Source organism: Stegodyphus dumicola, chromosome 10 (assembly GCF_044657685.1).
Source record: "Stegodyphus dumicola isolate Sdum_Otavi_A_Nest chromosome 10, ASM4465768v1".
NCBI lineage: Eukaryota > Metazoa > Arthropoda > Arachnida > Araneae > Eresidae > Stegodyphus > Stegodyphus dumicola.
The window spans coordinates 24248436-24273115 of record NC_140777.1 but is presented as its reverse complement, the minus strand read 5'-3'; the positions used below and the strand labels follow the sequence as shown (position 1 = coordinate 24273115).

Below are 24680 nucleotides of genomic sequence, written 5' to 3'. Positions count from 1 at the left end.
CGGTAAATGCCATGAACTTGAATGTAAGATGAAGGGCCAAAAGTCAGCATACTGATCTCGATCTGCAGTCTTTGTACGGTGAGATGCTAAGTTTGGCAATTTCACGTTAAAGGAGAATCACATAATTTCGGCGTTTTTCTTTCCTTACTAGACTTATTTTGCACTCTTTTATTTTACAGATTTCCTCTCTTTTAATAAATTTATTTTATAATTTATTTCTTGAGAAATGTTAGTATCCGGCAGCTTGCTAATCGAAAGATTTATATTCACTCCGGTCAGAAAATATAATTCCATCGGCGACATTCCCTCCTATTTCAGTCATTAAAGTTTGCGCAAAGCAATCGGGATGAACAACGAAGAAACATTCTCCACTTTCATGGCACAATCCCATACAAACTCTTTGGGTCGGGAACGGGGAGCGGAAGAACACGGCTTATATTATTTTTTCTTTTCATGAATTGCGTAAATTTCCATAATTTTATTGCGTCCATTAGTTTTTTACGTTAGAATAAGGTAACAAGAAATTAGCACATGCTTCTCGTAAGTAATTATTCTAACCTACCGTTAAGTTGTGATTCATTTGAAGTTGTAGGTTAAAAAACTCAACAGGCTCTGAATTCTTTGCACGATAAGTAAATCAGTTGTACAGCAATAATGAAAGGAATACGTGATTCGATAAACTACGTTTGATTTCGGATATCTTTTTCTTCACGGCATGATTGAAGGCTGCGTAGAATTTCAGCTTCGAGTTACATTTTAATTTCATGTATGGGTATCCGAAAGCAGTCTTTTTTTGTGAAGAATATCTCTTTCTTGGAGGAAAAGGATAGGTACTTCTCCATCTTTTAGCAAATACAAAGCCGCAGAATCCATTGCAGTAAAAGAATAACCAATAAATAAAATAAAATAATAAATAAAAAGAAATCTGAAAGGTTTCCGATTTTAAATTATGTCCAAAGGGACGTTTTTTAAACATTTTGTGCGTTACATTTATTACGTTCTCCGCACTTAAACCATAAAATTCAGTTCAACAGTAATATCGCAATATAGTTTTAAGATGAGCATATCTTTTTTCCGATACAGAGACTCACGCGCTCGAGATAAAAATGTGTTTCTATACAATGTGTACTGCGCGCTTTGAATTTGTTAATCAACATGTTTGTTAATCCTTGGGTTTGTTAATCAAAAATTCGTTAATGTTTTACAAAATATGAAATTGATAATAAAGCAAATTCCAAATTTGGTCTTCAACATGCCCATATTCGTAGTAGGATTACGTCATTCAAAATTCGATGGCTCTATGTATCGTTGTTTTATCACAATGCGAGAAATATACATACAATTTATGCAGATTTTTCATTATTTAATTTCTTCAAATATAATGCAGGACTCTAACATTTGGTGGCAACAGTTTGAAAAGTGAAACGGACATCTATAGTTGACCAACACAAAATTGGAAAACGAAAATAATAGTCCTTCAGGGAGAGAGCCCCTTTGGATTAATAATTAGGATGAAAAATGTGGTCCCAAGATCGATGGCTATGAAGACAGTTATTATTAAAAAAGATGCCGAACCAAAAGCGACAAGTGGTATGACAAACAGACTAACGTAACAGGTGAAGGAAGTGAGTTTCTATTTGATTGCCCTATTAGCATCCGAAACAGAAAATGCGATTGTAAACTGCAAAACCTTTATTACAGATTTTAATTCAACTCCCCGAATTTTATAGTCATTAGCTTCGCGGTAAGTTGGGAATTCCATAATTTCAGAAGAGAAATGTGGGTAGTCTTTTAGAACTTTTCGATGTCAGGAAACTGAAGAAATCCGCAATGACCTTGCGGGATTCGAACTCCAGACCTCCTCTGTATTACGAGTCGGACTTGCTTCCAGTTCCACCATGAAGGCAATCGGAAATGAGGGTGAAAATACCTCATAAGCCTTTTATTTAAGTATTTAATTTTAATTTATGAATATAAAAATCTATTTTTAGTGAAGTTTTGGTATTTATCAATATTTTCAATATATTTTCTTGCTTGATGTATAAAACACATAAAAAAGAATATAAATTTAAATAACAGCATACATAATTTTTGAGTTTTGGAAAGGAGAAGAGGGGAATGATCGTCTAGCAATGGTGAAAGGGATGCATGGGGCAAAAAAAGTTGAGAACCACTGCAATGAATTAATTATTGCAATTCCAGATATCCAGACTAACTTAGATCGCAGCCCAAAAGGATATTAAAAATTTCGGATAATTCTTTTTTCTCGTTAAGCAAAAGTAAGCCTTTTATGTAAGATAGAATTTACTTTTTAATTTATCATATTTTATTCTGACAAGATTATATAATTAATAAAATGTTCTAACATATTGCTAAAAATACAATACATACGTTTTTGACAAAATTAGTGAATTCTCGTAACTTTTTTCCCTAAACATGCAGCCCTTTTCCTTTGTAACAAAAATAAAACTACGAAATTAATTTTTATTTACCTTAAAATAAACACGTAATTTTACATTTATTTTTATTGTTCAACATGTTTGTTGTTTACTTTTAGAAAAAGGGAATTTGTTTCTGTCAAGCAATAATTTTCTTAATAAACAAGGAGTGGCCAGGTTAGCACATACCGTAATTAATCGTTTCTACGTTAATAATTGTAATCTATATATGAAGGAAACTTATAAGCAAGGACTATCTGCATATTGTGCACAATTTTCTAAATTAATTCTCTAAATCTTAAACTAATATGTACTGTACCACATTATTTTTTTATATTAGTTAAATAAATAAGTAAAAACACATAAGTAAATTAGAAACAAGCTTAAGTTTACTTGGCCTGGAACAAAGATCATAAGAATCAAGAACTCCAGCTCTAGATATCAAGACATTTATTAATAGCTACCGATTATTCTAAATGAACTGCTACGCCTTTCTAAGTTGTCATTCATCTAAATTAATGTAATAGTTTCTAAAAATATGCGAAATGCCATATTATTATTTTATGCTGTTTAAATAAATAAACTAATGAAATCGATAATAAATAAATAAACTAATGAAATCGATAATAAAACAAATTCATAAATAAATAAAACACATAAATAAATTTAAAACAGGATTAGTTTTACTTGGTCTAAAATAAGAATTTTAAGAATCAAGAATTCCAGACATATGGAATAATAGCTACGGTTAACGGATTAAGTTACCGGGATTTCCAAGTCAAATGATTCATCAAAATTAATTCCATATTTCCTAGCTTAATTTTATTTAGCCAGGAAAGTTAAAAGAATCAAATAGCTCCATATCCTAATATGAAAAGTCTTACTAATAGACATGAGCCAAAATGTTTTGCAATTTCTAAGTTCATTATGAGCAGAGTTTCTAAATAAAAAGATCCAAAGATTTACGTTTATCTAACAAAGAATTTATCAAAGCCATTTGTACTGAAAGGATAACTTTTGATTTTCATATTCATTAAACAGACAAAAGTAAAATGAAATCAGACCTACCGAGAAACCGGCAAAACTGCCGCTAAATCTTGCCTACATTTGACTCCAGCTCTCCACATCTTGAAGACGTAACAGGTCGTGTAAAGAATAAGCTCTCAGAAAATACCCTGTATTTCTCACGGTGTACAGTTAACGAATGACGAATGTGGAAAGTGGATGGGTAATTGAGCGCATAATAAAAGCTTAAAAAAGAATGAATTATTTTTTTACGCAACAATTTTTGCTTTACACTTTTTTTATCGGTATCTGTATGTATGCATCACAATGTCTTTATATTCTGTGAGAAGAATTAATAATGAGTGAAGAAATTATTATGTTTTTTTTTTTTTTTTTTTTCTTTTTTATAGGTGTATATAAGGAAACAAATGTTCCTTAGAAATATGTTAGAAAATTACGTAACATTTTCCTTTTGATGTAATTTACGTGTTGACATTGACATTTCCTTTCGATTTAATTCGATATAGGTTTTAATGTTAGTAACTTTATTATTTGGGAAAACAAAAATAATGACAATTTCTACAACAGCTTGTTCGTTATTACATTTTTATTACATGCACATTAATTAATACATTTTTGTTTTTAAATCAATTTTCTTTTTCAATTTCTTAATTTTTTTCTATACTGCCTTCTTGGGTTAACGGAAGACTAACAAGAAATTAACATAATAAACAATTATTAGGAGCTCAAGGAAAAATATTTGTTGTTCGAAAATATAAATGTAGTAAACAATACTAGCAAGTAGGCAAATAAAAATTTTAAATTAAAAAAAAATACGCGAAAGAGAATGACATAAGAGGTACAATTATTTCTGAATTTTAAAATCATGATTTAATTACGAATATCATTTGGACTTGATATAATTATGAACCCTTTAAGAATAAACTTTAAATTCGATATTCCAGATTTAGAGGGACCATTAATTTGAATAATAATGAAAGTAACTTCATATTTCAAAGGTTAAATGCAATTATTTTTCTCTGTACAAATTTGAATCTTTAAAGTGATTTTCATAAATTTTTAACCAGTTTGAGTAGTTGACGCATAATAATTACGATAATACTACTATTACAAATAATAACAATGATAATGACAAATATCAGTGATGACCAACTAGTGATATGTGAATCGCATAAAGTAAGGCATAAAATGTTTCATTTTAAATCCGTACATCTTTAATTTTTATCTGAATGTCCTTTTAATAATATTTCTTATTTTTGACCAGATTTATCTTTTTTACAAAGATTATTTAACATAAACATCACAAGAATCTAAAAATAGCCGGTGTTCATTCTCTAGAAGACATTTCTAATCATTCGGTGAACGTAATAAGTTGTGTGTTTCGGAGTCGCAAAGCCCAACTTAAAATTGGCCATGAAAAGTACAAAAGGTGGCTGTTATTGCTTTACATATAATAATGTAATATTAAAGAGCTTTTGTATATAATGCAATTTTGAAATAAACAGTTATTTTTATTTCAGATGATATTTATAAATATTTGTTTAACATAGTTTGGAAACCTAAAGCACAACTTAAATAAATTGGCCCTCGAAGATAGAGAAATTGGCTGCCACTGATATATATTACCATTACTAACCGACATCATCATCATAATAATCTCTACGTATAATAAAAGAAAGAGTTTGTCTGTGTGTGTGTGTGTCTTTTGTTCGCGCTGTGCGTAAGCTAAATAGACCCACGGCTACGAAATTTGGTACATAGGTGCATCTAGACAAGAGCCAGTGCCACTCGATGCGATTTTTTCGAAATTAGAATTAGAATTTTTTTTAATTTTATGTTTTGTGACGAAATCGCGTCATTTTGAGACATAATGGGATGTAGGAAAGCGAGATTTTACTCTACATACTCCATTTTTACATCGTCATGAAACGTAGGCACTTAGCTATTTTACGAACTTAAAATAAAATTCGTGTTTCAATGAATCGATTAAATACGAATTTATGTACCAAAGGGAGTTTAACACTTTTTCAACGGGATTTTTTTTTCTAAAAAGTTTATTTTTAAAAATGTACAGGTTTATTTTTCTTTAATTTTTGGACACGTTAAACTTTCATCCTTGCGACTGCTTTTACTAAAAGAATTTTGAAAAAATGATAATATTTTGTATTTTTAAATAATTTTTAAATGAAGCTTCCGAGTACGCTTCTCACATCTTTAAAAATGTGATTTTGGCAACAATTTTTCCTTTCTTATTGTTATCGATAGATTTTTGATGAAATTGCATCATTTTGAATAGTTTCATTCTTTTAGACTTATGGGTTTGGCAACAATTTTTCATCGTATTTCTTATGCCACTGTTTTTAAGAGATTGGCATATTTCATTGTCACTTTTTATTTCCTTGTACGAAGTAAAAAGAAAGTACTGTAATCGCGAAAAGTTTCAGGCAGCATATTTCAACGAAAATATCCATTTTGAGCGCTATCGAATGCAATTTAAGGAAGTTTTTGCGTGATAGCTGTACGTAAAGACAAAATAAAATACTCTTTTCCTTCAAAAAAATTATAAAACTGCTTTAAAATTAATTCTGAAGACAATTTTTCGTGGCGTCTGTAGGAACGTATGTACGTACGTGCGTACGTACGTATCTCGCATAACTCAAAAACGAGTAGCCTCAGAACGTTGAAATTTTGTGTATAGGACTGCTATAACATGTAGATGTGCACCTCGTATTTTGGTTGCAACCGGCCGCACCAAACATATATCAATATATTTATATATATATATATCCACTCTGTTACCCGGCTCAGTGATCTCAGTTTCTTTATTCTTATATGTTTGTAAATTATACATTTTTTTCTTTTAAAAATGATTGAATTATGTTGTTTTTATCTTCTGGTTAGGGTTTTTATGCCTTTAAATCTATGTGCAATATTTTAAGAATTATCAACAATTTTAAAGTTTTTTTAAGTGCCGCTAAGCCTTTTATTTGACGGCGGCTATTGATTGTTTACATTTGAAACAGGAGACTAGTGGATTTGTTGCCAATCTAGAGAAACTTAGCTTCGCAACAACAAAGATAACGCCTTCATTTATTATTGCCAATTAAATTATGCTTAACCGTTTCTGGAATTTTTTCGAGGAAATAAGTGTTTAAGATTTACTTCGTAATTTTTAATATAGATATTTTGAGTTTTTATGTATTTTTTGCCTTCTCGCGAAGTGACAACTGAATTAATTCAATGAGAAATACTCAATCGTCTGTGAAAAACTGTTTCTTTTTTCTTTTGTTTGCTTAATTTCTTTTATACATCATTCTAGCTTTATTATAGTATTTGAATAGAACATGTGGCAACGATTAAATAATTCTATTCTTTAAATGATATAAATTTTGTGCATTATGAGTTATAATATGAACGAAATATAATACTGTTAAGTGAATCTAGCGCCAGAGTGTCGCTATGGTAAACAAATACTAGAGTGAATTTTAAAGAATGCATTTATTCTATTGTGGTATATGCGCTGTCGGCGAAGTAGATTTAATTCAATCCAATAAGTTAAAATGTAATGCATGAAAAAATGCGTATAATTTAATATTCCGTACAAGGAAATCATGTGGTGTACACATCAGATTTTTTATATATGTAATACATCTTTATTAATTTTTTTTTGATAAAATTGTTCTGCAGAGTAAAATTCTGCGCGAAATTTTTTGTTTTTTGAGTTTCTTTCATGTTATATTTAATAAATAAAGGTAACACACAAAACGTTAAAAACCGCCCCTTTGGACGTAATTTAAAATCTGAAAACTTTCAGATTTTTTTTAGTCCAAAGGGGCTTTGTCCCTAAAAGACTAAAGGACTTTTTTTTAAATGAAGTTGTTCTGTAAATTAAATTCTGAATGAGTAAAATTCTGCGGTTTTTAAATTTAATGTTTGTTGTTCCCTTCAGGCATTTTCCGGTACTTTAAAAGCCACACGAAGGCTGGCAGCGTAGGTGCTAGTATCAGTATTAATTACTACTGCTAATAGTATATTGTAATAATAACTACAATAATGCAGGATGTTATGCATTCTTCTTCATAAATAAAAGAACAAACCTACTAAAGCGCCAAAGAGAATGGTCCGCTCAATGAGGCAATCAGAGATCTCACTTGTAATCATTGTCAAACTGATGAGAGGACGAAGATGACCAAAGTGGGGTGGCCAGTTGCATCACTGAACGACAGGTTTTGCTTCGGTCGTATTTTATTTATTCATTAAACAGGAACAGTCGATTTGTTATTCTTCACATGTGACAACTCATAGATAATACTTCCACTGTTCTTTCATACATGGAAAAGCTCTTTTTAAAGCATTTATAAATAATTTAATTGAAGGATGAGTTCGAAAAGGTCCGAAAACAAAGATCACGTGCCAGTATTTTAAATTGCTACCTTCCTTGATTTCGATTTCCTCGCCGAGGGGTGGGTCCAATCCTTCCCAGATCAATGTCCAGGAATGTCGTCTGTTGCCCCGAGACAAGTCGTCGTACTCCTATGAAGTCCGTCGACCCTTGGGGTACTCACGAAACTATTTCTCCTATTACCGAAGATCAATATCAACCAATTGATCGGTTGAGTTTTATGTAGGGAAATAGAACAGTCAGAACTACGTCTGCTTTTTTTTTTTTTTTTTTTTTTTTTTGAAAATTAAAGGATTTTTGAAGAAAATTACTATCTCATTTATGATGCAGCAACAGACAACTTTGTAATTAGCCACTCTGTAATTACATATGAATATAATGTTTTTACTCCAAGCTAAACAGGAATTTATATTATTATGTGCTACTGTATTCATCTATGTAGTACTTTTTTTACTACATGAATATGCTGGAGAACAGTTGCACTGATTTTTCTACTTTAGAAAGGCCGACAGATGGAGGAGGTGCTTAAAACTTAATCCTTATACAGCATCACCCCCTTCTCGGCTTTACGCGATTTCGTATTTTTTTCATTTTTAAACATAACTCACATAGTTGACACGTTATCTGCTTTTCTAATTTTTTTCATCATTATTTATAATATAATTTTTTTACTGTCGAATGTCATAACATTGTCGATGTTTAAAATTTATCTTCAGTATCGAAATCGCCGCTAGATGGTATTACCCTTTTCTTATACGATTGCATGTATGGATTTGTGATAAAAAGATATTGTTAATATTATTCTTTATCATTACTTTTTAATTATTTTTAAGAAACCTAACTATTTATTTTTCTAAAATAATTTTATTTTGCTAGTGTTTCGATATCCAGTATTTTCTCTCTATATATAATAGTCATTTATAACCAATCTTGTTTCCAGAAGAGTGGATAACGATATTCTGAGCACAAAATTATAAATTTTGATGTTAAGTGTATTTTATTAACGTGAACATTCATTTCGAATTTTGGTGTTATGTATATTTTATTAATGTGAACTTTGATTCCGAATGAAATGACACCGATAGTAAAGAATTGTAACAATGGTTTCGTGTGATCTAAGAGTAGAATGAATTTTTAACATGTTATGAAAATATCTGCTATTTTGAGGTTTTTCACATTGCCCTAATCTCTTAGCTACCGAACAAGCGAAGACGTTTACAGCTGTAAAAACACACATTAATCGAAAATTTACTGAAACATTAATTGTCTTTTAATTAACTACGTTTTGTTCTATGTGAAAGACTAATTCAGGATGTTCAGTTGTCCTCTTCTTCTTTTATTCCTCCTATTTTCATCAGTACTCATCTCAGAACATCTAATAGCCTCCATAATATGATTTGGAAACTTATTTATAAATGCCAGGAGCACAAAGGAAAAGAATTCATATCCTCCTGAAACTAAATTTAACAAAGAAGTTTACGCATAAAAAATTTTAAATGCATAATTCTTTTCTTGCTGTATTTTTTTTAAACTGATTTCTTAGTCGAACGGGCATCAATACGTGTGCCATTCATTTTACCCATGTAAATACGGACTTTACATGGGAACAATACTTTAATAATAAAACCCGAAAGAGCTAAAATGCACAAATGAAATTTAACATCAGTGAATAAGATGCATACAATTAATGCTTAGTAATCATATGAGATCTTAATTGAGATCTTACAGCTTCGCATTCATAACCTCTATGTTGCGCAAACTAAGCAAAATGTTACGCTTTGACTTAAGCAAAATAGGGTTGACGTTTAAAGTCAATCAAGAGTGAGCAGACTTGTATGAAAGAACCGCAGGTATTTCCGTCAGTCAGTTTTTAGAAGAATAAAAATTTGCGAGCTTGATATCTTGATATACAGTTATTTGATCGGATTACCACTAAAAGCTCGTTCTGAAAAAACTATATAGAATCTTTTAAGTTTCTGGCAGTGAAAATTAAATGAAAGCGAATTAAAATCTTAGTCAAAATTGCAGTCACACCTGGATATATTCTTGAGCTTTTCAAAGTGTCAACGTTCAAGTATACAGAATGTCCAGATATGTCCTTACCCGTCCTTTATTTTTGCAATCATCGGTCGTAGATATGTACTTCTACTTAAAAGTGTTTTGAATGATGCAGGTAGCCAAGCCTTTTACGTTTTATATTACAAAGAGAGTTTTTTTTTTCCAATGAGTTTTTTCGAGTTTGAGTAAAACAATTTTCGCAAATGTAAGTATAGGCACCTAAGGAATGTATAAATGTTAGATTTTTGTAATTTTTACAAAACCGATGTTTTTAAATTTAAAAATGCCAAAGCATAAATCTTTGTGTCATTTAAAACATTTTTGTAATTGAAAATATGTACATTCAAATCTACATTCAAATTTTTCAAAAATAAAGCTCGAAGGATTTTTGTAGACACAGTGTACATCCAACTCAGATCATATGCTATGCACCTGATCGGAGGTTTCACTTTCACATAAATTTCTATTTGTAGTAATGTTTGCTGATTTCTCTCATGTTTGTATTCGAAAGTTACTCTCGATTTTCCCCTTTACTTCCTTCAGGCTTCCGCCTTCTACATTCCTCAGATTCCCGCTTTTCTGCTGATCTGGGAAATACCAGTTCATGAAATTAAAATGCTTAACACATTCCACTGAGTTATTTTAAAACGCGCTTTTAGGGAAAATCTGGTAAAATAACTGTATATCAAGGTATCAAGCGTACGAATTCTATTTTATTAAAAACTCACTTATGGAGATGTCTGCAGTTGGGACTTGCAAGTCTGCTCACGCTTAACACGTTAAACATCAATTCTGTTACTAATGCAGCGTTTAAACTTAACTCTTAACAATGCAACATGAAAGTTATCAATGTGGAATAGTAACTCATTTTAGATTACATATGATTAGTAAGAATGAACTGGGCGCGTCTTCCTCTTTAGTATTAAATTAATTTGCCAATTTCTAGAAGTAATTATCTGATATAGAGAAAATAAAACAAAAATAAGAGGTCTATGTGAAAAACCAACTAGTTAATAAAGCTAAAAATAAAAACTTAACGCAAGTAGCATAAGCTGAAGGAGAAAGTACATGGATTTATAAAAATTCAATGGAATATAGACGCATAAAAGTGTTATTTATTTCTTTGATAAAATTTTCTGTTGCTTAAAGTGGCAATTTAATTACATGTGATTGTTATCTTCCTAGAATGCATTTTTTCAACTTTTCGGAATTGCTTTAGAAGTTGCACAATACTCATCTGCTTTTGAGACACGTGCGGAACGTTTTAAAAAATTCTACCAGATCAGATTAGGCCAGTTGACCAGCAATTGTGCGTATCTGATTTAAATGGCCTTCGATTCCAGAATTTCGAAAGTACTCAGCATAAAATGGTGTTAAGGGAAGCATTTTTAATCTGAGGCAGTACATTAACTCCGATCCCTGCCTTCCTCATACCCCATCACTTACCCAATGTGTCCGGTTTCTGAGAATGGGCCCCAGGGTTTTTCCTTTTAAGAGGCAGAGAAGATAGCTGTTTATCTGTAGTAGTGATTAGCCTTCCATCTGTCATGTCAACCCAACGACATGGGAAAGGGGGAGGACATTTAATTTACTCCTCTGCTCTTCACTATTTTTTTTTTTTTTTTTTTTTTTTTTTTTTATGAAGAAGGAGAGACATAAGAGTTAGTATGAAAGAGAAAAGTGTTGAAATCTTAGGCATAAAAATGGGGAATTGCTAAAACATCAGTTGCGTCGTAGGTATATCAGGGGTTCTAATTCATAAATTTTCATACGACGTAGGAAATGAGTGTCCTTGTCATACGACGATCTTAACTCATTCGAATTCAGTAATAATCATGTGAAGAAGCGAGTGCTTAACATAAAACACTCTCAAAAAGGAATTTTCCCCTTATGGTCTTATCGGAACTTGATAAACTACTAATTTATTGATCTTACGTTTTTCCCCATGATTGCTATGGCATTAACATAGTAATTAAGATACTGAGTAGCATGACATAACATAACAAGATAGGAAGTAATATAATGTAGTAATTAAGATAGTAACATACTTGTAATGCAATGTTAATGCAGTTTTACTACGTTAAAATTCTAGCGGCTTGTTTTAAAGAAAATCAGAAGATTCCAAAATTTGTTTCTGAATAATGAATTAGCTTTTTTTCTACTGAATATCATTAATTATAACAACCGTAATACATACAAAGAGTCTACGAAGTGTTAGCGACAAATTGTGAAATTAAGATTGGGAGAAAGTAATATTATAATAGTTTAATTCTCTATACACATGCTTTACAATAATACCACATTTAACTTTCATAGGACACGAAGATATTTTCTTAAAGGATAACAAGCAGAATACCTTCTAATTTTTTTCTATTTTTTTCTGAATTTCCGAAGAGTATTAAGAATGGTTAAACTGAGGTTTTCTCTTAGTGTCCTAAGGGGTAAGTCTCTTTCTCTCTTTGGCCAGTCTGCCAAAGAGAGAAAGAAAGAGGATTTGAGATCAGTTGCACTAGAATTTTGCAGCAAACTACTTGATAGTTGCATCCTGACGAGAAAATTCTGTGGTTTACGGTAATTAGGTCTGGTTTATAATAACAGATATTAATGTAATGAAACGGACCAAAATAGTCCGTTTAGCTGTCCTTTCACAAGAAGATGTTATTTTAAGCAAAGGTAGTTGAGATTTTTTAGCAGTTATTGATAGTGCTTGTTGTTCGGCGTCCCTTATGTGTTTGGCATAAAAATCACCTCCTAAAATTTTGCTGATGCATTGGATATTTACAAAAGATAACCCGTGTTTATACAAAATTTCTGGGCTGTACAATCCAGTCCTGAAACTTTACGGCTATATTGGGCATCTTATACATTTTACAAATTTAATACATGTTAGTAATATAAAAAAGCTGCAAAATCGTTTAAGAAAATAAGAAAAGAGAAATTTTCTTTGAAATTTTTCATTGCAAATTTTTTAAAACTGTACGTTTCTTTTCTTAAACAAAAACTTCTTGTTATTATATTACGTTACCATATATTTTATATGGGCAGAATACTATTTAAAATACTGGAATATGGAAATATGAATATTACAAAAATATTATCCCCCCAAAAAAGAAATATGTGTGTACGAAATTAACAAATTAATTAAGTGAAAAAATTATGAAGAATCATACCAATTAGCGCAGTAAATCATGTAAATATAAATAAAAGTGAAAATTGCTTGGGTCTGTTTGTTGGCTCTCGGCTGATTGTCTTCCGTCTCTCTGGCTGATCTCTACTGTGGACTGGACTATTTGGCCCCTATATCGGCCAAATCTGGATTGGACCTACAGTCTCTATATAGACTTCCGTTTCTTACCCAAAGGTGGTCTGAATCTGGTCACCAGTAGTGCTCATCTTACACACTTTTTACTGGACACGGACCATTTCCAAGCTACTTACAGCGCTTCAGATTAGCTACTTCAGACAGTTGTAGATGTGGAACACTAGGTGATCCAGATCACTTTGCTTTCGAATACCCTCTCACGACCCCATTTCATTTAAAACAACCCACTGAAGCACACTGGTCCGGGTGGCCAGCCACCCTCAAGAGAAGTAAACTCGCATTTAATCATATTCCTCGAGTGATTGACATTTGTGGTCGTGAATTCTGTTGAACAGAAGTGGTGTCAACAGCAGGTACAGCAGGCAATTCTAAACCAACAACTACAGAAGGTCAGTAGCTTTCATGATTCTTACTTTACAAATTTGGTATCTTACTATGTACGATAATGTTCAATTACTCAAATTAGGACAATTTCAGACACTCTAATGCCATATCATTGTACATATATTACGTACTATATGCATGATAGCCATGTTTAGTGCAGTACATGAATAAGTTTGCTGGAACATGTTACCTCCGAGATGCAGATTACCACGATCAATGTCTGTCTATTTGTACTTCAGTGTCGCTTCTATTCATTATTAATCTTTAAATTTTATAGTGTTTACCTAATTTGTGTATTGTATTCTGTGTATTTCAATTTCAATTTGTCTTAATGTATTGACCTGTTAAGTAGTAAGGGCGTTATGTTTTCAAATAAGTTTGCGGTATAGTAGTAAATACATATATAGAGCTCTCGGCTAGTACCATGAAATATTGGGTGCAAATGTTTTGTTAGAGTTTCTAGTATTGTGCAAAATGTAACAGTTTCTAACAAATATTCGTAGCCGCAGAGCCAACTTTCTGATAAGCACATCGTATATTGATTATTATTTTGTAGTATTCGCCATTTCATTTCAGTGTATTGAACCAGACTTTCTTGATTGTAGAACTTGGTAAATACGTATTGAAATGTATTGTTGGATTTAATGTTTTGAATTGAATCAGCATTCTAGCTCTGCTACAATATATTATCTTCCTAAGTTTCACTGTGACTGCTTCCAAAGGTTACTGTCTAGTGTTCTTTTGATTAGTTTTAGCGTTACAGTGCAGCATCATGTACAGAATTGTCTACTTTTCTGATACGAGCAGTGTATATGGTATGTTTTATTTGTTGTATCAGCTTTACTATGTAAGTGTGTTGTTCAGTATTCTAGTATTACTATATTGCATAATATGTTTTTAGTCATGTGTGGAATAATAGTAAGTGTATAGTTGTATAATAGTTAAGTCAGTGTGATGTATAATTGCAGGCTTGAAATTCCATTGTTAGTCTTGAATTTTGACTACTGAATTGAATACTGACTTCCTCTAGATTCTACTCATCTGTAGCTTCACCCTGTTTGGCTTGAAATCAAACCTTGTTCTTAGTCCATTCAAAAAATCTATTCCCAATATCAGATTTCCTTTCAAATTCCTCACCGAAAAATAACAAAACTCGAATATGTTTTCTATTCTTTATCTGGACGTTTAATGTCCCGACGTTATGCATTAGTATTTTAGTCATTCTCATGCATTCATAATACTAATACTGTGCCGTTACGAATTTCGCCCCTCCCCCCGAGTTTAAACTTCCTGTACTTCCTAAGAATTTTTGGCAAAGAAATTATTTTCCCGGGTTCCAATAACGCTACCGAGGAAATTCTATTTAGAACTACCTGAAGAAGAGTCAGTTCCGCATTGTGTGACAACATCGTATTTATTTGCACGCGAGGATTTATCCTTATTCCTGCGGTTATTCACCTCCCTGACTTTCTGCAGGCTTTACTACTTTAAATGATTTCTTACTTTTATTCCTGTTTGATTTTATATCCTTGCTAACCCTTTTCTTCACATACTCTTGATTTTAGCCACCTTATTTAACTCACCACCGCGCTACATTCTTATTTCTCCCTTTGAACCTTCCACCATCTTTCTGTCTAAAACTAACACTATATTTAGCATCGAATTTATCAAAACTTCCGAAACAAGTGAACAAATTTAACACTATACATATTTCCAGTCAACCTACGATTTCATACTTCACTGCAATCTCAAGTAAAACGTCCTCCAGAATACTTGGATTTGGCCATTCAATATACTGTTACTCTAGGCTATCTAGAAAACCCAGATATGATTACCTGTATTACCTCTATATCAGTTTCCTTTAATACAATAACTTTGCGATTTCAACGTTTTGTAAAATAAACAAGGTTAAATGTTCCCTTATCATCTGATACTTCCCAAACAATACTGTTTGTGAAAGAACCCTATCCCTTACTGCGGGAAAATCTTTAATCATTGCTTAAACACATTAACATTATACGACTAATTACTGGATGACATTTAACAGACCTTTAACTCACCATAAAGCTTGCTTTTTTAAAGTGATAATTGTTGTTCTTATTTTCTGCTGCTATCTAATTGGGTGCAGGAAGAAACGACTCTCCAGCCTTTTCACAGAACTCAGTATTGGGCTCTACATCCAAAACATCGATGTTTGAATGATGTTTAACAAATAGTTGAAGCCTTCTATGATATTATCAGTATAATGCGAATTTACACTTTCACGCTGGCTAAGCTAACATTATCATCTGGCATAATTTTGACGGCACACTGGATGGTTAAAATATATTAACGAATCAGGCTGACGGTTAGACAAAACTTAAAAATGTAACAGAAGCAAACTATGTTACTTGCTGGTAATTTGGTACGTATGTTTAAGTCTAATTGAATGTAAAAATAAAACTTCAGCACGTCCTGATAAGCCTCGCTCCAGTGCATTTGAGAAGCAAAAGATGTTTGCCGAAATTTAAGCTGATAACTCAGTTCAAATAGTAGGAAGGCGAATCAGAATACGGACAGCTAAGATCAGAAGATATCTCCCCAAACTCAAGAATTCTACGCTTGTTTTTATATACAATTAAGTTGCAATCTGGCGGGTGTTGATAAAAGCAGAACTGAAAGTACAAGCAAACTAATTACAAAGCTGAGTGAATTAACATAAACTTTATATATTTAGAAAAATATCACATCACATAATTTCGCCAGACTGTACTTGAGCGTCAAGGAAGTCTCGAGTCACGGTGAATGAGAATCAGATATGTAAAATATGAAACACATGTAGTAAGTAGTTGTTCTTCCTTAAGAAATATCGATGATTGAAAGAGTCCTTTTTCTCCAGTTCTTAGAACTGCACATTATATCTGAAGATAAGGATGCTTCATGATCTGTGTCCTAATTCATCCATTATGTGATAAGGTTGCATAAATTAAGAAGAAACTGAAGATTAGTATGGACGAGGATGTCTCGAGAGAGCATAAGATGAATATTATTATTATTTAACTTCCGAATACGTTTTCAATAGTTGTTAAGTTGAATTAATTGTTTTAAACATAATAGTAATATGTTGGCATTGTTTCAAACGCAGGCTCGAGAATGGCTCTCGCACGAAAAATATAGAGATGTTGGAATTTTTTTGAAAAAAAAAGGAAGATATAGTTTTTTCTTGTTGATTGTATATAGCCTTTTATTTTGAGCGTTCAATAAAATCTTCATGCGGTGCTCATCATTAGAGTTTTCATTGGCGTTCAACACCACACCGTTGAAGCGTTAACACCACAGCAGTAAATATTAAAATTGGTGACAGGAATTAGGGATTGTTCCTGAGAGTAAATTTAGGAACGGACATTTTCGTCTGTGAACTTGAGTTAACATTCGTGCGTTGATTTCCATGAGTCTCGTTGTGTGAGTGTTCCGGATCGTCAAATGGATGTTACAAAAAAGCAGTACTGTAAAGGAATTTATGTGAGCAGTCAAGACTTTCTTCTCTGCACAAGAGTGATCTAATTTTGGGTGCAAGGACAGTTCGCGTGGTGAAGCCTTTTCAGAAAGTGACAGTGGGTCAGAAGGGAACGCCGGAGGAAGCGTGATCTAGTGCCGCAAAATAGTGAAATTTCCCGGAAGAGTATCCAGGTTAGTGCCAGAAGAGTCATCGAAGGCGTTTTCAAATTGGTGAGTACCATTTTTGTGATTTTGGAGAAGTTATGCCAGTTATTCGAGACTAGATTTATTTTGGATATAACTCTGTTACTGGGGGTCAAAGGTTTTCTGGTGGTTATTGAAAGTTAGTCTTGTGGTTACTTTTGCTAATTGGAATTTAATTGTTTATTCTATTGTTTTAGTAATTGCTTAAATTGTGTATTGTAACGGTACGCTTTAGGAAAAAAAGGGTTAATTTGAAAGATCTAGTACTGCGTTTTGAACCGAGTAATATATATATTTCGTTATTCTTTATGCTATTTGAGAAACAAGCTCAAAAAGAGAACGCTAAGGAGATTAATTGGGTCTCGCAATTAATCTCCTTAGTTAACATCACGATGTAGCCCAGTTAATAGTGAAAGAACCAGTGGATAAAGGGGATGATTATCAGCATGTTAAGAAATTACTCATGCATAGATTCAAGCTTAGTTCTTCGGTACTAAAAGCAAAATTTGAAGAACATTCTAGAAAAAACGGCATGTTATGGGTGGATTTAGTATATGAATTAAGAGTGTATTTAGAGAATTGTTTGGATTCAGTGGAAGTTCAAGATTTTGAAAGTCTTAAGGAACTTATGCTCACCGAGCAAATTAAGCGGCGAGTCCCTCTAGAAATAACAGAGCACTACGTACCAATTGGGAAGAATTTAAAAGCTCCTATTTTAGCAGAGAAATGCGACAGGTATGGGGCTTTGGGAAGAGATATGAGGAAGTTAGAACAGAGAGCGGGGTTGAAGAAACTATTTGAGAAAGTTAGAGAGCGGTATGTAAATTCCAATGGTAGTTATAATCAGAAAAGTAGTGGTCATCAAAGAATTAAATCAGAGGAGCATAGAAAAGTGGAGGCTCCTATAAAAAAGCAAGTTTTAAATGAAGCAGGTTTCGAGAAACAGCAGAAAATAAGGTGTTAGCAATGTGGAAAGTACGGACATATCCGACCTAACTGTCCATCACTGGAAAAGAATAAGGTTAATCTGGTGAATAATCTAGGAACGGAGAGTTAAGGAAAATGTTTTGAGTCGTATTTCAAGAAAGCAGTAATTAATGGGATAGAGAGAGAATATCTGAGAGATACTGGAGCTGGAATAAATCTGTGCAATAATACTTAGATTAATATTAGTAACTTATTAGGAGAAACTGTATAGGTGAAACAGCCTTTGGACACAGAATGTAAATGTTTACCTTTTTCGAAAGTCACCATTGAAGGTGATTTTGGTATGGTCACCACAAAGGCAGCGGTTATTGCGGTAGAGGTAGATAAAGAGTACTATTTGATAGGAAATAAAACTGCACAGTTGATGGAGGAAATTAGGGAACGACCGGTTCTCTTGAATGTTGTGGAGACTCGTAGTCAGACGCATGCGTGCAGTGGTTTAGAGAGAACGAGTGCAGAAGACTTAGATTCCATTTCGGAAGAAGAGAAAGAGATAGAAAGTGAAAGGGTCGTGAATAATGAGCATTCGGAAGAAAAGAAGTTAACCACTAATACGGAGGAGGCCATTAAAATTCCAGACATCAGTTTAGAAGAAAGGTCTATTCTTGCGGATGTTTCGTCAGCAGAATTCTCGGAAGCACAAAAACGTGCGCTAGTTTAGCGGCCCTGTGGAAGAAAGGGGAAAGTGAAAATGAAAAAGAGTTTATAAATTGTCAAGGAAAGATTATTCAGAGCGGCAGGTTCTAAAAAAGAGGAAGATAAGCTTCAGCTGTATGTGCCTCGTGTTTTTAAGAAAGTGATCTTAAAGTTATGCGACGAGGAAATCTCTGGTCGTTTAGGGGTAACAAAAACCAAGGATAGAGTTTTGACACTCTATTTCTGGCCAAATTGTTACCAGGATATTGAAGAATTTGTGAGGACGTGCGATATTTGTCAGCGTGTAGGTCACAATAGGGATAAAAAGAAAGCCCCAATGAAGATTGTGCCTGTTATATCAGAAGAGTACAGCAGATTAAATATTGAAGCAGTAGGACGTCTGACCCCTAGTTCACGTGAAAATAAATACTTAATTACGTCTATTTGTTTTGCTTCAAAATATCCAGATGCCATTCCTGTACAGAATTTAAGCTCTAAAAATGCGATTCAAGCCTTGATACAAATTTTCTAGATCAGGTTACCCTAAGGAAATTCAGTGTGATTTAGGTAGATCGTTTACCAATAAACTTACATCTGAGTTTTTTAGTAAGTTCGGAATTAAGGTGTATCATTCTTCTGTGTGTCACACTCAAAGCAATTCTGTTGGAAGGTTGCATTCCACTTTGTAAAGGGCATTGAAGTCTTTGTGCTTGGAAAGCGGGAAGGACTGGGAAGAATGTTTGCCATGTGCTTTGTTCGCCCTCAGAACTGTTAGCCATGAGAGCACAGGTTTTAGTCCCTGCGAGTTAATACACATGGAAAAAATTTGAGAACGCCTCAAACGATCGTGTATGAAAACTGGCTAGAGGAAGAAAGTTCAGACCCCATTTGATCGAGTATGTTCTAAACTTAATAAACAGATTAAAGAAGTGTCAGGAGCTGGCTGTAGAGAGAATGAAAGAGTGCCAGAGTAAAAGGAAACTCTGGTATGATCGCAACGCTGTTACGAGAAGGTTTAAGGTCGGAGATCTCGTGTTTGGTTTAGCCACGTCTAAAACGCACAAAATGGTTGTTAACTGGATAGGGCCAGGTAAACTAACTAGTGTGATTTCCGAAACCAATTAAACGGTAGAGATCCCGGGTAAGCGTAGCAGTGATACCATTTATCAGGTAAATTTGATGAAACCTTATCATCAGCGCCCCGAGTTTGTGAATCTTGTGATGGAGGAGGTCATGGAAGACATTGAGAAGAAGAAGATATTCCTTATCCCTTGTCTTATCCAACTCAGGTAGATTTTTGGAAAATAGTTGTAGATAGTAAGCTAGAAGAAGGAGCTTCGGCAGAGGAAATAGGAAAATTCCAGGAAGTTATAGGGAAATATGGAGCGGTGTTCTCGTCCGGCCCCGGCTGTACGTTTTGGGTTGAAATGGATATTAAATTGTTGGATGAGACTCCGGTTAGAGTCAGGCCTTACCGAATGTCTGCGAGATAAACCGACATCTTAAAAGAGGCGGTTGCTTGAGTTAGGAATCATAGAAATCGGGCAATCTGATTATGCTTCGCCTATGATCTTAGTAGAGATCCCAGGAAAAGATCCTCGTCCTTGTATAGACTACAGAAAATTAAATTCAGAAACTATGACCGAGTTTTTTCCTCTTCCCCCAATATTGAAGAAGTGGTAGAAAAAGTCAGCGTAGCTCCATTTATCACAATCATGGATCTAACCAAAGGATACTTCCAGATACCACTCACAGAGCGTGCACAGAGGTATGCCGCATTTATGACACCTTTTGAATCTTTCATCCCGAAGAAAATGATGTTTGGGCTTTAAAGTGCGCCTTTGTATTTTTGTAAAATTTGAGGAATGTACTTTGTATGAGGCAGACATTAGGATTAGTTTAAATCTTTTTGTTGTATTTTTGCGTTTATGTTATCTAAAAATAAGTGCAGGATAATGTAACTGGCTTCTCTATTATCACTTAAATGGTTACCACGTGTGTTTTAAAAGCAGTGAAAAGTATTTAAGATTTTTCCTAGACGATGTGAGGAAAAATTCTTTATGAGGCTAGAAGTTGTGATAAGGTCGCATAAAGGAAGAAGAAACTGAAGATTAATACGGATAAGGATGTCTCGAGAGCATAAGATGAATATTATTATTATTTAACTTACGAATACGTTTTCAATAGTTGTTAAGTTGAATTAATTGTTTTAAAAATAATATTAATATGTGGGAATTGTTTCAAACGCAGGCTCGAGAGCCACGTATGGCTCTCCCACGAAAAATGTAGAGATATTGGAATTTTTTTTTAAAAAAGGAAGATATAGTTTTTTCTTGTTGATTGTATATAGCCTTTTATTTTGAGCGTTCAATAAAATCTTCATGCGGTGCTCATCATTAGAGTTTTCATTGGCGTTCAACACCACACCGTTGAAGCATTAACACCACACCACAATTATTTACGGTCAAAATTTTGATTACGTGCAAACTTTTGAATCAGTTGGCCTTTGAATAATAAACCTGAAGATGGCACGTTGATTTCTCAAGCATTTCACTGCAATTCAGAGTAGTAAGATCCTGGCTTTTTCTGAAGTTGACTTTGATTTAGTCAAAAAGTACTGAGCCTCAATCTCTTGCAAATTCAACTAATCGAGAACTCAGTACATTTTTTCGATATCAGACTGATTCGAATTCTGATATGCTAAACGATTCGATATTCACCTAAGCATTATTTCGATTCCTAAAATAAGCTACCAAATTTATTTACTTGTGAATTTGTGACACTAGATGTTGCATTTCAATAATCAATTACATATCTAGATTTTCAAGGCAGCCGAAGTCACATGAACTTAATAATGAATAAAGAATTATTGAAACCTTATAAAACCGAAAGCGCTTTCTGAGCTAATCCTGAATTATGAATTGAAATATAGTGTGAAAATACAGAAAAATACTTCATATTTTAGAAGGTAAGCTAGCATATCTGCTGCATCAAGAAATAAACTGTTATCGTAAAATGGAATAGTAGGAAATTAAGAAGCAAGATTAATTCCCTAATGGAGTTCCTGTGAATCTCTAATGGAGTGTGAAAATCCACATTGTACAAGAAATTGTTTCAGACAATTTTTGCTTTTCATTATTACTTTACGAGTCATTTTGCTATGCATATTTTGCTTGTGAAGCTGATTAGAAGTATTTCTTGCGATTTTGTATAATAATATCATGGACAAACATTACACCGCAGATGTATTATATAAATATAGAAAGTGTATATCATATCACTCTATACGTGTATATTATATCTCACTACACGGTACGATATCAATAAGCATGCTGCGAATATAACCTTGACGAATATAGTAGATCTCAAAATATAGGACAGCAGATCTTCACATATGGAAAAGGAGCTTATCTGAAATTTCATTAGATTCCAATACTTGAATTAGTTTCTATTCTTAAATACATTTTAGTATAATGCAAACCTAAAACTCGTACGATGTACAAGAATAAAATGTTATAACAAATGCTTATTTACAATGACGTTTCATTTTTTGTACGGTGTAGTTCAGTAGATCATGATGTATTTTTTAACTGTGTAATCTTTATTTTAATAAAGATTATTATTATTATTATTAAATCTTTATTTCAATAAAGATTAGGTATTTAAGTAAAGATTGTAATGCAGACTAGAATATTATTTTTGTTTGCATTCAATAAAATACAAAACCTATTTTACAATTTATATTAATTAACTTATTCTGATATGATTTGGATCTACAATAACGTTTCGTTAGTTCTTCCCACGATGCAAATAAGTTACGATTCTTTAAAGAGGAAATTTAAGATATAGAGCTTTTAGCAGTGAAACTTATAGTTGTACTTTCTTTCGCCCAGCTCAGCTATGTTAATATTCCAGCATTATGCTAACAGAAGTTAAGCTGCGCGCAATTTGAAATCTGAGCTAGCCCTTAGTTAGGCAAAGTTATACCATTATCCCAGGCTTCGAATCCATTTATGTTTGTGAATTCAAGTTTTATTATCTACTGCACGTAAGTGGCGGAGCATGCTATGAATTGGAATTTGTAGGTCCAAATTGTGCATTTTCTTAAGTTCAGGCTTCAATAAGAAGGTTGTTTAAGACTTTTTTTTACTCTCTTCTACTTTCCTAGACGGAGCGATAATTTACTTTTTATTATAAGGTTTTGAAAGATTTTAAATTAGATTTACGCTCTACAGAATATTTTTTAGCAAAACTAAATAATGAATTTTTTTTCCTAAACACGCCACCTATTTATATTTCAACTAAAAGCGATGGAAAGAGCGAAAAAGAAAAGGGGACATAATAATAATAATTTTTGTTTAAGTACATTTTGAAACTAAAAACATATTTGTGTTTTAATTCACAAGTAAGTAATCAAACACAGAAATTGGTTTTCGCTCACGGAAAATAAAATATAACCAGTGTCTATCCCTTTAAAAGTTAGATAAAGTTCTTTTAAACTGGCATAAATAACAATACTAACAATGTGATATATATTGTTCAATTTGGTATATTTTAAAGTTTCTAATAATTTTATTATGTGGCAAGCTTCATTTCACTTGATTTTAAGAAAAAAATAAAGAACTAAAATCATAACTAGTGAAGTTCGAATAACTGGAATTTTTTATAGTACTATTAACCGACTCAATATTTGCAGATTATGCCCAAAATAAAACACTTCATTAGGAGACATATAATATAAACTTATTAAAACCACTAATTTTTTATGTGTTCATTAAAAGAAAAAAATATTCCACACCTATTAGCAAAAACTGTCAAGAAATGATAATCACGAATTTAATGCGAAATCCGTGGTATAAAAGTTCAGCTCCTCAAATAACTTTCGCTAGTAATATCCAGATATCATTAATATCACTACAGGCTGTTGCTTTAAAATATACATTTAAAGGCCTTTTTGACACTCCTCGTATTCTTTTCACAAAGCGAAACACGTTAAACATAAATAAAATGAGGGTAAAACACAATTAGTAAACGCAGCTTTTGTTGCCACGTTACAAGGCAAGCCAGGGAAAATGTCCTTGAAGTAACTAAAGCAATAGACTTTAGTAAAGTAATGAAATTACACCAGTAAGCAAAACTTAAGCAACAAATTTATTTTTCAAAATACAACCATGAAATTTTTAAAAAGGGCTTTTTGCGATTAGTAAATTAAAGAGCCAACTCGACAGAAAGGTGATGATATGCAAATATCAGCAGCATCACGTCAGAGTGTACGTTAGGGCACGCAAAACGTTAGCGATTAGCGTATGCAGTGCAAGGCAACTTAAGAAAAGGAAGGAAGCTTTATTTCCAGGCATTCTTCTGTGAGTGAAAGTGAGATTAGAAGTTTAGTATGGCTACAAGAAAACATCAATACGCCTTTACGTGTGATAGAGTGATTGGCAAGCTTGAGGAGGGGCGTTGTTTGACATCTGTAACCCAAGAGATTGGAACTGATAAAAATGTTGTTTCGCGAACCTGGAAAGCCTTCCAAACGATAGATACGGTTAGAAGATGTTATAAGATTTATAAGATGTTGGTGATCGGTGAATCGGTAACTAATGACCCACGTGTATCGCCCTTCAGGTGAAAAGAGATTGAAATCAGACAGTGGGTAACGTTGCTCCGGGTGACTACCGGACAACAGATGCCCTGGCTCGCTGTGGCCAGACGACTTCATGAAGGTGGCCTATGCTCGTGAATGCTG

At 33.0% G+C, this 24680-nt stretch overlaps 1 protein-coding gene across 2 annotated transcripts in view; it reads right to left on the bottom strand.

Moving 5' to 3' along the window:
* The window catches only part of nvd (cholesterol 7-desaturase nvd), a 99244-nt gene that overhangs the window by 56467 nt on the left and 18097 nt on the right, over window positions 1-24680 (bottom strand). The window contains exon 1 of one of the 2 annotated variants that reach the window (XM_035373935.2): window positions 3507-3624. The exons of the other annotated variant lie outside the window; for it this stretch is intronic. Within the exon in view, the coding sequence (XP_035229826.2) occupies window positions 3507-3565 (59 nt within the window). The 5' untranslated portion in view covers window positions 3566-3624. Of the gene's footprint in view, window positions 1-3506; window positions 3625-24680 lie in introns of those variants that run through there. 2 annotated transcript variants of the gene reach the window in all.